Here is a 15625-nt window from a genome sequence, read left to right as displayed (position 1 = left end):
CTCCAGTGCTTCTTTTACTTGCCATTTTTTTCTCCATTGCTTTAAATTCAGTTCAGTTTATTTAAACAGCATCAGCTCACAGCAGCAGTCACCTCAATGTGCTTTATAGTGTAAGGTAAAGATGCTACAGTAATAGAGAGAAACCCCAACAATGAGACAGACCCCCTATGAGCAAGCACTTGGTGACAGTGGGAAGGAAAAAAACCCTTTTAACAGGAAGAAACCTCCAGAGATCTACCATGACTGGTTGAGGGTTAAGGGGAGGCATATGGGGAAATTGCTTCCCATCGGGCTGCTGTTATTGGCAGTCATTTATATCAAACATGTGACTGTAAGAGCTCTTGTGAGTCATTCCTGCCAGACAGTGTTCTGTTGCCTCCTGAGCTGCTGTCCTCTCCAAACCCGATTTTTAAGCCTTGTATCCGTGCCCGTACTTAAGTGAAGTATTGACTGATGGCGTTATTGTTGTCATACACTGTTGTGACGACAGCACAGGGAAGAAGTATGGGAAAACGGTACAATGGGATGGGTCCTTGCCCTCTAGGGAACATGTCATTCCTGCCCCTGAGCTACACAACTTACTAGAGTACATGACAAATAACACAGAATGAAGTCCACTTTTGTCAAGATATTGGCAGGACTTTATTTAATAACACAGATGGTCAGTCCACCTCTGGAATATAAAGGCTGTTGAAAGATAGATTTGGATGGGAATTCCTTACACCCCTTCCATGCTGTCTCCTGAGAGTTGACCGATTCAGCTGCGAATGCTGCCAGCGAGGGGGAGCACAATGCAAGGAAATGGACCGCACATGACAGACTGACGCACTGTCGCTGCCAGGTGTAACCCCGAAAGCTTCACTCCTGCTGGAACCGACCAGCTGCAATTGCAACAGAGTGGAAGCTGCTGCTCCTTATCATAACAAAAGCATGGATTAAAAAAAAAAGGGGGGGGGACTAACAGCTAAGGTTGTTCACAACAGGTTCAGTCATAATAATGAATAGTGTACTTTAAAAAAAAACATATATATATATATATAGACAAAGTTGTTTTTTTTTAAATTTGTGCTCAAAAAGTCCCACTTCTGCTTCTAAACGGCCCTATATGTCATCAGGATCACCGGCACCCTCTTTAGTTGTGTTTATCAGCAGGGAGCCATGTGCACTGCTGATAAAGGAGTGACGCCAGCCAAGAAGGGACTGCATCCCAGTGTCTCCCCCACCTCCTGCTTCCTCCTGTCCCATTCCTTTGAACTACGATGACCTGGATGACTGAGAACCTTCACAGACCATTCCTTTGAACACATGCGTGAAGTCGAGCCCCGCAGCTGCTCTGCTAAAGACATGAAGCTCTCTGTTCTTGTTGTATTCGATTTATTTGACACAGGATTGGAAGAGATGAGATATTAACAGAAACATTCATACCAAACATTGTAATGTCCAAAGGACAAAGTGTGAATCAAACAGACTAAAAAATGAATTCCTCCTTTTTGTGACATGTTTAACCTTTGGGAAATTCCTGTGAAACCAGTTAAACTTTTGTTATTGTGTATACACAGGATCAAATCCCTGCTGCAGGTTTTCAAGGACACTTTAAATCTCACTCTCTGATATCTGCAGTCACCCAGAAAGACCTGTCTATTGGTGACTTTAGCATTTCTGGATTTGTGCATGAGGGTCTATTTTTTAAGATTGCAAACAGTATTTGACACACAAAAAAATTTCACCTTCTTAACCTTTCGACAAATCTTTTTCAATGGTTTACTCATTTACCCATTTACAAACACCAATGCCAGATAAGAGGCAGCTCGAGGTGCTGGCCTACCATTGAGAGGGTCTTGAGTTTACGGAGTGTCTTTATCAAGAAGGAGGTAGGCACGGGATTAGTGACTCATACCAGCTGAAAACTACCACTGAGTGTTTTTTCACAGTTTGGCTAGAGTAATAAACCCATCACGCTAAGATTACAGCGAGGCAGAGTCGAGGTGGGGTAAAGCTATAGGCTCAGCTCAATCTTTCACCTTGAAAACAGCAGTTTAAAAGAAATCACGCCAAGTATATAATTAATATCATTCAGTCAGCTTTCTCTTTGGTATGCTTCCGGAGGTCTAAATGAGTCATGTATTTTAACCAAAACAGGAAGTGCATCAGCACTAATATGGTATTAGTGGAAACTTTTGTCAGCAAAATCAGCAAAGCATGGAAAAAACCGTAGAGTGAGACGAATCTGACCTTATTTTAGTGTTTACTGAGCCTAATGAAGTCTGGTTGGCTAAAGGGGAGCCCGGTGTTTACTTGTAGCCATGGCTGAAAGTGGCATTTATAACATGGCTTGGTGACACCTCCTTTGTTCTATCCTTTCTTAGAGAGAAAGGTCCTCAAGTGATGACTTGAGTGCAAAAAAGAAGGAAAGAAAAGAAACAATCTCCTTAGGATACCTTTTTCTTGTCCAGCAGTAAATTCTTTCATGGTGACCGAGGAGCTTGGAGTTGTATTTAAGAGGAAGAAGACATATTTTCCAGACATATGTTCACTGGTGTTAGTTAGTTGACAAAGTAACGACCAAAGTCCCTCAGGTGTTAAACTTCTTCCCCAAACCCTAAAAAGTACTGGCAGTTTTTTTTTTCCTTTTGTATTAAGAATATCCTTTTCTCATCCACTCAACTTCTCAGGCCTTTCAGCTCAACTCTCTAATTCCTCCATAAGCAGAATTAGACTGAAGTCATAAAGGAGTCGGCAAAGATTTTTGATACCGTCGTTGGTGGTTGTCGACATGAGGGACAGATATGAAAAGGGATCGTGTTAGAGTTCTTTGATAACTTTCTGTGGATCCATAACTCCATGATGTGATCCACGATTGAAATAAAAAAATATATATATATATGCATTGCAGATTTGATTCTTCTATTTTCATTCTTCAGCTGACAGTCCTTATGTTGTCAGCGAAGTGGCCAGGGGAAAAGATCAGGTACTGTGATGTCCATATCCAACTCACTCGTCTGCAGAACTGCTACAGACTAAATCCACATAAGATAGGGGGGGGGGCTGAAAAAAAAATCAAAACGGAAAAAAAACAGCCAGCAGGCAACAGGATGCACATGGCCCCGAGAAGGATGACTGGTTGGATTCAGGAAATGGGGAGAAAAGCAGAGGAAGGAGAGGTTTTGGATCGCAGCTGTGCTCGTATTAAAAAATTCCTGTTTTGAAGCGCAGACAGACATTTTGTTGTTCTTTCTCCAGAAAACGAGGAGGCGGAAACACACGGTTTGCCACAGCGAGGGTTAAGAGCAGCTTTGGTTAAGGCAGCTCTGCAAGCAAGAGTTTCAGCCACTATTTAATTTAATTTAATTTAATCTATTGATTAAACATTTATTTATTTATTTTTTTAGAAAGAGGGGCAATACATATTAATGAACATTTTAACAAATGTAAATATGCCAGATTATAGCCTTGGGCTAATTTCCATCTGCAGACCCTCTGGCAGGTTGGTGTTAAACACAAGTTAGTAAAAACATACAGAGACACTATTTACAGGTCACGTGACAAGGACAAAAACAGTGATCACATTATACTAGAACAAACAATGACAAGGAGAGTGGACACAGAGGACAGTATAGATAACAATAACGGAAACACATCAATTATATTGCACAAACCCCAGTATCGTACATGCCCTCACCATTGTGATATTGCGTTCACCCATTGTAATGATTGATTTGGGATTTTTCCCTTTGTTTCAGAGTAAGTAAGATTTGTGACTCACATTAAAGTTATGCTTTTATCCAAAAAACAAACCTTCCTTGAGAATGGATCAAAGGCATCCCTTGTATGCGATGTCAAAAGAAAAAGGAATTCTTTGTCATACAATGGCTGTCAATGGCCACAGACCTGATTAAAAAAAACTGTGTAGTTTGCTCTGCATTGCCTCATTGACCCCAGCGCCTCCTCTGACATCAGTGGACAACCATAAAGCAATATTACAATACTTTAGCAAATCATTGTTGCTCTGTTATTTATTTTGCCCTTCCTAGAGAATAATGTGACAGGCCAAAGATTTATACAGTGGGGCAAAAAAGTATTTAGTCAGCCACCGATTGTGCAAGTTCCCCCACCTAAAATGATGACAGAGGTCAGTAATTTGCACCAGAGGTACACTTCAACTGTGAGAGACAGAATGTGAAAAAAAAAATCCATGAATCCACATGGTAGGATTTGTAAAGAATTTATTCGTAAATCAGGGTGGAAAATAAGTATTTGGTCAATAACAAAAATACAACTCAATACTTTGTAACATAACCTTTGTTGGCAATAACAGAGGTCAAACGTTTACTATAGGTCTTTACCAGGTTTGCACACACAGTAGCTGGTATTTTGGCCCATTCCTCCATGCAGATCTTCTCGAGAGCAGTGATGTTTTGGGGCTGTCGCCGAGCAACGCGGACTTTCAACTCCCGCCACAGATTTTCTATGGGGTTGAGGTCTGGAGACTGGCTAGGCCACTCCAGGACTTTCAAATGCTTCTTACGGAGCCACTCCTTTGTTGCCCGGGCGGTGTGTTTTGGATCATTGTCATGTTGGAAGACCCAGCCTCGTTTCATCTTCAAAGTTCTCACTGATGGAAGGAGGTTTTGGCTCAAAATCTCACGATACATGGCCCCATTCATTCTGTCCTTAACACGGATCAGTCGTCCTGTCCCCCTGGCAGAAAAACAGCCCCACAGCATGATGTTTCCACCCCCATGCTTCACAGTAGGTATGGTGTTCTTGGGATGCAACTCAGTATTCTTCTTCCTCCAAACACGACGAGTTGAGTTTATACCAAAAAGTTCTACTTTGGTTTCATCTGACCACATGACATTCTCCCAATCCTCTGCTGTATCATCCATGTGCTCTCTGGCAAACTTCAGACGGGCCTGGACATGCACTGGCTTCAGCAGCGGAACACGTCTGGCACTGCGGGATTTGATTCCCTGCCGTTGTAGTGTGTTACTGATGGTGACCTTTGTTACTTTGGTCCCAGCTCTCTGCAGGTCATTCACCAGGTCCCCCCGTGTGGTTCTGGGATCTTTGCTCACCGTTCTCATGATCATTTGCAAACATTTCTACAGGACTTACACCGGATGTTAACAAAAACACTGGTTCCAACAATTATATTCAAATACCTGCCTTAAAAAAACAAAGGAATTCTTTCTTCTTTCAGCTGTGTGACATTTCATGGGACTTATGTATTGTACTTGACTTCAATCTACTGCATTTATCTGACAAAGTTAATGGTTACTATTCTGTATAGAGGGCTTATGTTGCTATAGCACGCCGCGGTCTTTATAGGGCATGAGGTACAAACAAGTGGAATATGAAAATGCAGAGGAGAGCAAAGCGCGAGCTACCACTTTATGTTTCTTTAGATAAATAATCCAAACTATATATACAGTTTAGTTGGATAAATCTTTCTTGTTACAAAAGATATGGGTCTTCCTTCCTCCTCCATAACTGTCTCTGTGGTCTTCCTCTTTTCTTCCTGCCTGACAGCTCCATATTCAACATATCCATGTCCAACCGCCAGCCTAATTTTGTCTCCAAGCCTCTCAACCTGAGCTGTCCCTCTGATGTACTCGTTTCTACTGTTGTGAGTTGTGAGTGATCAGGAAAAGGACAATATAAACCCTCACACGATTCCTCAAAAGCATTCATCATAGCATTGCTACCCTCTCTTTTAGTCTTGCTGCTATCTCTCTGTCGCCATGTCATTCCTCTTCTCTCCAGTGCATACATCTACCTCTCCAGACTTTCTCCAGATACCACATTTCCCTATCGCATGCTTTCCATAGCACCACAAAGACACCATGCAGCTCCTCTTGACTTATTTATGCTTCTACATCCACATTCTCAAAGCCAACATTGTATCTGTGGACCTCTTTCTCAGCTTATAGCCATATTGCTCCTCACTGATGATCACCTCTCTTCTTATCCTAGCTTTAGCAACCCTTTCCCATAACGTGATGGCATGGATCATAAGTTTCATCCCCCTGTAGTCGACTACAGCTCTGTACATGATCCTTGCTCTTGAAAGTCGCCCACAGGTTTCTTCTCCATTCCTCAGGAATCCACAATTTTGTTGAATATTGGTGAAAAACTCCTCTGCCTTCTCTCCATACCCTCACAGATATGTGATCAGGACAAGCCACCTTTCCACTCTTCATCCGCCTCATACAGACGACATACGTCTACGTAAGTAAATAAAATGACAAGAAGTTCAATATTTGCTTTGTCGCAAGTTTAAGGGTAGTCGGCTGATGATTAATTGGCCTGTCGTGGACACTATGCATCCCTCTCTGTTCATTCATTAACTGTTGTGTGTGTAGTCTAGGCTACGTAACGGCGGCTGAGCTTTTAAAGGCGGATCTCTGCGCCTGAGCGCACTCTCCGAGGCGCAGACCATACAGCGCACATTCGCACCACAGTCCCTGAAAACCTTTAAACTCTCTCTTAAACGGGACGCTTGATGCTTTAAGACTGTTTCGATGGAAAGGAATATTTAGCTTTTTTCCAAGAAGCGGAAATTACATAAAGCAAAGTCATTCTACCTTTAAAAAAAACAACAACAACAAAAACACTCAAAACTAATCGATCATCGCCGGCACATCATCACAAAGAATCTGACGCACAAGGAAAAATGTAAGTGGCGTATTTTATTAAAAGATTTAATTACGGATAGTTTATCCTCTTTTTTTTTTTCGTCTGATCTGACCGTAACCTCTTTTTCACTTATTTCAACTGATTTTCTGTATCTTTAAAGTCTATTAGAAAGTAGGCTTGTCAGATAAGTAAAAAAGAAAAAAGAAAAAGGAAAAGACAAGGAGAAAGCAACAATTGAACGTTGAGAATTAGCTTTTGAAATAACCAAACAAAGAAAAACCACAATATTTAGTGAGAAGCAAAATGAATCGATCTCTTATAGAGTTTTAAGGACTTAACCACATTATTATTGTTATTATTATTACTGATGTTGTTGAGAACAAATACACCTGTCTGTAACTTGTAGCTGTATGTCCACTGTGTGGCTTCAGGAGGGACTTTGTTTGAGGATGGGGATGGGGGGAGATAGTGATCTTCAGAAGTAGAGGGGCCCATGCAGGAATAGAGGAGTGTCTTATTGATCATGAATGCAATAAAGAGCCATATAGCCTGGCATAGAAGAAAATCTGAAGTACAATCCATGTTTTTAAAATCCACAGACAGCACAGATGCTGGTTAAATAAGTCGTATTTCATGACTATTCTTCTATAGAAAGTTATATATCTATGGTGGGCGTTTTTTTTCTCTAGAAACATGGTAATAGTGAAGGCTCTATAGGTTGTGTAATCTATAAATGACGTTTCAAGTGAAAATTGTCCAGGTGTCATAGGACTTTCCCAACTACATTTTAGGCCATACACAAAACTACAAATGAATCTCTGGAGACGTGTGGGTATGCTGACAATCCGTATGTCTTTTCTCTGTCTATACAGCAACATGTTTGTTATGTAGGTACCCTCCGAGGGTGTTGTGTTATAGTTTTGATGATTTTCGCCCTTATGTGTTTTTTTCTTAAATTTTCTTTAAATAATTAATCCTAAATGAACATTTGTCACTTTGCAATACACAAATCTCTGCAAAAATAAATAAATAAGCTCTCATTGTTTGATATAAAGACCTGGAGGTAATCTTTGTATACACTGCACACATATGCCTTTCACTAACAATGTTTATATAATCAACTTTCCCTCTATTACAAGGTATAATGTTGCCGTGTCTAACTGGAATCCCATGATTTTTATCTTCCCCCAGGAAGAATAGCAGAGATCGTTGGAGAGTGTACAAGAGGGTGAGTGTCATGTTTCTCCTAGCCGTGGTTGCATTGGCCGTCCAGAGAGGGAGCATCAGCTTCGAGCTGGAGAGGCACGCTCGTTTGGATGCTGCTCAGGAAGCAGGATCTGGAGCTGACTCATACCTGCAGATAAAAAGTTTCTGGAAGTCTGGCAGCTACCAGTCAAAGCCAAAAGCTCCAACCACCACAGAGAAGCCCAGAATCCCTGAGGACGGCAGGCCCACAACTTGGGATGTAAAGAGTTCCAACTGTAGCGCCAATGTCAACTTTTCTAAACACGAGTGGTTCAAGAACCTCGAGGACAGTTTCAAGCAGTTTTTGCTTTATCGGCATTGCAGATATTTCCCCATGACCCTCAACCACCCTGAGAAGTGCACAGGGGAGGTGTATCTGCTGATGGTGATTAAATCAGTGGCCACTCAGTATGACCGCAGGGAGGTCATCCGAAAAACATGGGGCAGAGAGCAGGTGGTGGACGGCAAAAGGATAAAGACCCTCTTTCTTCTTGGTAAGTCCTCCAATGAGGCAGAAAGGGCAAATCATCAGAAACTTGTGGAGTATGAAGACCAGATTTACAACGATATTCTTCAGTGGGACTTCTTAGATAGCTTCTTCAACCTGACTCTCAAGGAGACCCATTTCCTCAAGTGGTTCCATACTTACTGCTACAACGTGCAATATGTCTTCAAGGGGGATGATGACGTCTTTGTCAGCGTGAAAAATATTTTTGAATACCTGGAAAACAGCAGACACAGAAAGAACCTGTTTGTTGGGGATGTGATTTTCAAAGCGAAGCCTATTCGTAAAAAGGACAACAAATATCACATCCCCCAGGCTTTGTATAACAAGACGCACTACCCTCCATACGCAGGTGGAGGCGGTTTTCTAATGGATGGAAGTCTCGTGAGTAGGCTTCACTGGGCCGCAGACACGCTGGAGCTTTACCCCATCGACGATGTCTTCTTGGGCATGTGCCTGGAGGTACTTCAGGTCACGCCTGTCAAACACAACGCCTTTAAGACGTTTGGCTTGGTGAAAAATAAGAACAGCAAGTTGAACCGAGAACCTTGTTTTTTTAAGAACATGATTGTGGTGCACAAGCTGCTCCCGTCGGACCTCCAGCACATGTGGAATCTGGTCAACAGCGAACTAGTCTGTTCACAAAAGGTGGAGCTCCTATAGCTTGGCGAGAACACCGGGTGAACAGCGGCACCGAGCGAGCTCAGCCTTGCCTCGGTGACTGCTATGAGGAAGTGCATCGCACTGTAAGGCAGGAGCCAAACTTCCTGGTATAGTTTATCAGAAGCTGTATGTGGAGTGAAACCAGGACAATATTTGAATTTTCTGTTTGTGAGCAGTTGTGCAATTTCTTGAAGAGGATTATCAAAAGTAAATTATACAGAGCTTATTTTATTTTTTATTATTTTTTTAAGTTCAATTAGAATTGTGTGCTTACGTTGGCATTTTTAAGGACCAACCCCCGTCGGCACACAGATTCAGAGAAAACCAAACTGTGCTGCTAAATCAATGGGCATACTAAGTTGATTAAGTTGTCATTAAGTTGGTGGGTATTTTATTCTCTTGTGTCTTTTTAAAAAAAAAATAATGACAGAGACTTATTCCTCTTTATCCTTCCGACATGATCTAGAATTGTCCCGACACAGAACCCAAGTCTTGGGTTCTGTGTCATGAATCACAACATCACCAAATCACACTGAACCCACTAATGTGAAAACAATTAATTGTGGTGGTGAACAAAATCCCAAATGCCTTTTATTTTATATATTATGTCTTATTTTGGATTAATCGTGGGAAATCATGTTTTCTTGGGTGAATATCAAAAATATAGAGGCAGCTAGTATTAGTGGGATGCCCTAGCAGCCAGGGTACAGCCTGCAGTTATGCTAGCAGTCTTCAAAGTGTTGCACATTGCATTCATGTGGACAAGGATGTCATGCAGAGAAACAAACAACTCTCTCTACCTCAATGATTTGGACAAAAACTCTTTTGCCTTTGATCACGTTTGGTCACTATATCATGTCAATTCCTTCCTATGCAGTACCTGCTCCTAAAGTAAGATTGATACTGTCTGTACTGTTGAATTCCCTACACTCGCTGACTTGATCTGGAGTTCTTTTACATATATGCTAACTATCTGGGGGGGAAAACGACTTGTTACATACATGTTTTCTTTTGATTTGAATGTGCTGATATACTTGACGTGAATTTGGTTGAGGGGTTTACAATGACACTGTGAACTTAAATTCTTGCTGGTACGACCATTATGACATGTTAATTTAATCGTCTCCCGAGAAAAGGGGGGGCTTGCCTTTTACTTTTAACTTAAGGCAACGGACGATCAAGGAATGTAAATGACCGATTGTGGTTGGTGGTGGTTGTGTCTGCATAATGTAAATATACGTAAAAATCGTCATGTACAGAGAATGCCATCTGTAAATAAATATCATGACAATTGACACTGTGTTTGACTTTATCTACATCAAATGTCTGAAAATAAGATAAATCCAACAACAGTGGATTGATCTTCCCAAAGAAACTACGTGGAAGTAAAAACCAAGGAATTGTGGTATACTTTAACAGATAGACGTTCAATGTGCCTACAGTAGAGAATTCTCGCTTGGGAGGGAAGTTGGGATTAAGGGCCGATCCAAAGATATGCTCAATAAAAATTAATAAATGTGTGAAAGATAAAGTGCTTAAAAAATGCATAAAATATATAGTATTCTGTGCCAAAGCTCAAAGCTCTTGAAGTAGTAAGTTAGACTAAAAAAACCTACATGAATCCCAATCCATTTCCACTAGCGTAATATGTGTGCTGTATAATCCAGCAGGTTGGATTATAGCCTGTTAAAAAACGACTTTTAGCTGCTCCCTTGATGACACGGGTGTGCCACTGCAGGTAACACCCTGCCTATCTGATTTGGCAGATTCCTACGCAGGATGCTTTTCCTGATGCAACCCCCAAAGGATCTATCTTTGACAGAAGGTGGAAAGGATCTCAAAAAACTACAAACACTTCAGGTTTTCACTGAACTTTGTGCCCCTTTTTCCTCTTTTGTATTTGTCTTCAGAAATGCGCTGGCTACTTGTGGCATTTCCCACTTTTTCTGTCACGTGTCACACCGCAGTGAAGCTATCTCACAAAAAGATAACGAGGGCATCGCAAAAGGAAACAAATACCCCCTTGTTTTCCACAATCTCTTTCAGGACAACAGAAGCCATGCAGAAATGGAATTTGCCTTCTCTGTATTGTATTTCACCAGGACACACTCACCGGCACAAAAACCATAGCTTAAGTTTTATCTCTTTCCCCTTTGTTAAACAGAGTGATCGGAAGTCAAACCCACAAAGGATCGGAACCGAAATCTCCCCATTGTGAATTTGCTCTATCGGTGTGTTTTATTGAGTATGAGCTGACAATAGGACTGAGCAATAGCTGAGTTTTAATTTTCCACACTGCATATAGCGAACAGGGAGTGACAACTAGTTTACACAGAGGTCAGTAAATAGTGACTGTACTGCAATGTACAATGGAAATGGTGAGAGTCAAAGGTATCTCCTCTGCCTTAATTGTGTTCCTATTTTTCAGCTGTTAAGCCGTCCCAAACCCAAGCACCCAAGCAAGTAAAACAGCCACAGCAGAGCAACCAATTCTTACTTCACTACCTTTGTAACCTCTACACTGAGAGGAACGCTAAAGGAAGTAAACATTCATGAAACCCAGTACGCTCTGCTGAACTTCCAACACACATTCCGAGATTTTCCCAACCAAAGTGACAAGAAAAGAAAACACAGGCTTATCAACTACTGGCTGACATTTACTTTAATCTAAAGTGAATTTCTCACCACGGTGACTGTTATCACTGTGTGGGAAACTAGTGCTGTATGGTCAGTCCACAGCCAGTTTCCCAACCAGCCTGTAGACCAGGAGCCGAATATTTGCTAACACTAATTGGAGGAAGCTTTTGATGTCAGCGTGGCCAATGGGTGAGGTGGACAGGGATGCAAACCTTCACACCAACCCTCTATTTTCTTCAAAGACCTTTACAGCAGCAGCACTGACATAACAAAAGATGGGAATGTCTTTGCATAGACTTAGATTAAGAGCCGTCTACAGGCTGAGAAGTTGGAAATAAACTGCATATTTGTTTGTCACTGGCCCAAGGCAGAAAATCACACTGCTATGTAACAGTATCCCAGTGTTTATTAATTGAAACTGCTATCCAGCATACCAGTGAGTCAGATATGTAAACTGATGTATCCTTGGCACACACAGAAACTGTTTGCACTCAGGCATGAGAGCAGATACAGATATCATGGTGCTGATCAGTCAGTGTCACTATTATTGTTCCACAGTAGTGCCCTAAAACCTGTTACAGAGACTTTTTACATTTTTCCTGTAAGACATGACACCGGAGGTGATCCCAGTGTGTAAAAGCAGCAGTAAAACTTTACAGAGTCATCGTAATACCCACAAATGAAAAACCAAGCACATTTTTTTTCAGTATTACAAACATCCAGGAAATGTAAAAATGATACTATTGTAGTGAAAAAGTCATAGATGTTTGTAGGGTAGTACTGTGGAACACTATTGATACTGGGTTAGGATTGGGGTAGGCTAGGATTTGGCTTGTAATCCTCCTGTATTTCTTAACTTTTTGGTGTAGTATGAATGGCAGTTGGGGAGGTGTTTGTCAATAGAAAAAGCTGTCCAACTTATGAAAATGTAATTTAAAGTTCAAATTCTATTCACTCCTTCACATTTCCCAAAGCCTTCCGGTGGGCCAGATTGAAGCCTTTGCCTGGCCGATTCTGGTCCCTGGGCCTAATATTTGAGATAACTGCTATAGACATTAAGACAAAAAACACTATGCAAAAACAATAAAGTTAATAAAGCTTGCACCTTTTCTTTCAAAAATATGTGTTTTGGATGGATAAAGTGGCATACAAAAACCCCCACAATCTTTACAATCATTATCTGTGCTGTACGTAAGTGCTGTACATAAGTGAAGAGAACTAGAGTGAGATTATTTAGATTAGCTGATTATCAGATGAGATAACACTCAGTGTTTATTTATGTGTCTTCTTGTCTGTCCACATAAGCTTTCAACAGAGTCCTGAAACAGAAAAGAAAGCACGGCAGTCACTGCAGACGACCGTCACAAGGCCACAGAGAAACGCTAGCGTGACCTCTGTCAGTGTTGAAGGCAGGGAGGGGTTGGGGGTGGTACAACAAACCTCTCAATGGAGGTATTCAGTGGTGCCATCATCAGTGCCTCCTGCCCAGGAACCTACAGGAACAAAGATCCCTGTTCAGCTGGGAGAGCCATCTGATGGCAGCATGGCGCTGTCTCCTGTCTGCTGGTGTCACTGACAAAAGACACGCCTGCCACAGGAACTCCGAGTCAGGTCGCACCGAGTCCTCTTACATGTGAACAATCAGAGATCAGAGTTACAGTAACAGCCCGTCCTTTATAGAAGTGCTGTTTGCTGATAGTTTTTGTCACCTACTTGCCTGGATTACATAACTTTTTTGCTTCTTAAGATGACTTTTTTTTTTTTTTAGCATTTTTGCCTTTATGTGATAATTGATCATTGAAGATACACAAGATGATGGGGAGAGAGAAAATAGAACGATTATATTATATGTGTTAGAACCTCTTCTGCCCTTAACAAAAATACATTTTTAATGTCACTCACACCTTTTGCCTTTTAGATAAATAAAGCATACACAGGAGTCACTTTGCTAAACTCTGACTGCAGCTTCTGGCTTGTGACAGGAATGCTATTTGTGTTGTTTGCTCAAAGTGGTTTAACATCATTCATGAGATTTGTTTGACATAGGCTAACTGTCTCACTGTTTGAATACAAGCAATCACTTTTTGTGCCTAACCCCTGGGTCAGTTTCGAAGCTGGCTGCTGTATTTTATGATTTTGGCAATCTGCATAAAGAACTGCTTTCTATCAGACATCCATTACATCTGTGGTAAAGCGTGTTAAGACGAGTTGATTCGTACTGAGTGCAAATCTCTCAGGCTTATTTGCGCCTCAGTTTCAGTCGGCTTGCCCTCTAGCGGCACCATGTGGTTGACTTATTTAGTACAGCAGTATCTCAACATGTATTCAAAGCACTCGTGATCCTCAGACAAAATAATCCCCTTCTTGTCTAATCTTTGGAATCTTTTTATGGTGTTTTATTTTAATATCAGAGCCTGCTATTCCCATAGTGCTTGTTGTCCACTTTGTATGTGGTAAAATAAACCGCAAGTGTTCCCAACAAAGCTCTTTATCCTCTCCAGGATACTTGAGGGTGCATGGGAGTTTGCCCAACCAGTCTACATGTGTTTTGTGGACTTGGAGAAGGCATTCGACCGTGTCCCTCGGGGTGTCCTGTGGGAGGTGTTGCGGGAATATGGGGTGTCTGGCCCATTGCTACGGGCCATTCGATCCCTATACAACCGTTGCAAGAGCTTGGTTCGCATTGCCGGCAATAAGTCGGACTCGTTCCCGGTGGGTGATGGGCTCCGCCAGGGCTGCCCTTTGTCTCCGGTTCTGTTCATAATTTTTATGGACAGGATTTCTAGGCGCAGCCAAGTGGCGGAGGGCTTTCGCTTTGGTGGCCTCAGAATCTCATCTCTGATTTTTGCAGATGATGTGGTTCTGTTGGCTCCATCGGGTGAGGGCCTCCAGCTCGCACTGGAACGGTTCGCAGCCGAGTGTGAAGCAGCGGGAATGAGGATCAGCACCTCCAAATCTGAGGCCATGGTTCTCAGCCGGAAAAGGGTGGAGTGCCCACTCCGGGTCGGGGGATGAGTTCCTGCCCCAAGTGGAGGAGTTCAAGTATCTCGGGGTCTTGTTCGCGAGTGATGGGAGAAGGGAGCCGGAGATCGACAGACGGATTGGGGCTGCAGCTGCAGTAATGCGGACGCTGCACCGGTCCGTCGTGGTGAAGAGGGAGCTGAGTGTAAAAGCGAAGCTCTCAATTTACCGGTCGATCTACGTCCCTACCCTCACCTATGGCCACGAGCTGTGGGTAGTGACCGAAAGAACAAGATCGCGGATACAAGCAGCAGAAATGAGCTTCCTCCGAAGGGTGGCTGGCCTCTCCCTTAGAGATAGGGTGAGAAGTTCGGCCATCCGGGAGGGGCTCAGAGTAGAGCAGCTGCTGCTCCACATCGAAAGGAGCCAGCTGAGGTGGTTCGGGCATCTGACAAGGATGCCCCCTGGGCGCCTCCTGGGTGAGGTGTTCCAGGCATGTCCCACCGGGAGGAGGCCCCGGGGCAGACCCAGGACACGCTGGAGAGATTATATCTCTCGGCTGGCCTGGGAACGCCTTGGTATTCCCCCGGATAAGCTGGAGGAGGTGGCTGGGGAGAGGGAGGTCTGGGCCTCTTTGCTTAGGCTGCTGCCCCCGCGACCCGGCCCCGGACAAAGCGGATGATGGATGGATGGATGGATGGTGTTCCCAACAAGCATTTTATTGACTTTTAGAGCTACCTTTGGCTGCTCCCTGATTCAGAAGGGAGGTTGCCACAGCCACAGGTGTATTTGATTTAATTTGAAAGAATGTCACAGTTCAAGTCTTTCGATACATTTTTCACAGGTATCAAGTGTGTAAAGATAACAATAAGAGTTTTTGTATCCTGAGGGACAGGTATCCACGTTTTAATTCCCTTGCTCCGTGCTTAAAGCAGCAGAGTTCATACTCGCAGGTCATTAGGAGACAAACATTTATTA

General features: G+C 42.6%; 1 protein-coding gene across 1 annotated transcript; it reads left to right on the top strand.

Annotated features, from left to right (window-relative positions):
* Positions 1-6435: 6435 nt before the first annotated feature.
* Positions 6436-10344, top strand: b3gnt7 (UDP-GlcNAc:betaGal beta-1,3-N-acetylglucosaminyltransferase 7). The gene is made up of 2 exons (XM_082507109.1): positions 6436-6675; positions 7828-10344. Coding segments are annotated over exons 1-2 (1224 nt in total). The 5' UTR covers positions 6436-6673; the 3' UTR covers positions 9050-10344.
* Positions 10345-15625: the final 5281 nt, after the last annotated feature.

Source organism: Aulonocara stuartgranti (genome assembly GCF_965226115.1).
Source record: "Aulonocara stuartgranti genome assembly, chromosome: 15".
Taxonomy (NCBI): Eukaryota; Metazoa; Chordata; class Actinopteri; order Cichliformes; family Cichlidae; genus Aulonocara; species Aulonocara stuartgranti.
This window is presented reverse-complemented; position numbering and strand designations above follow the sequence as displayed.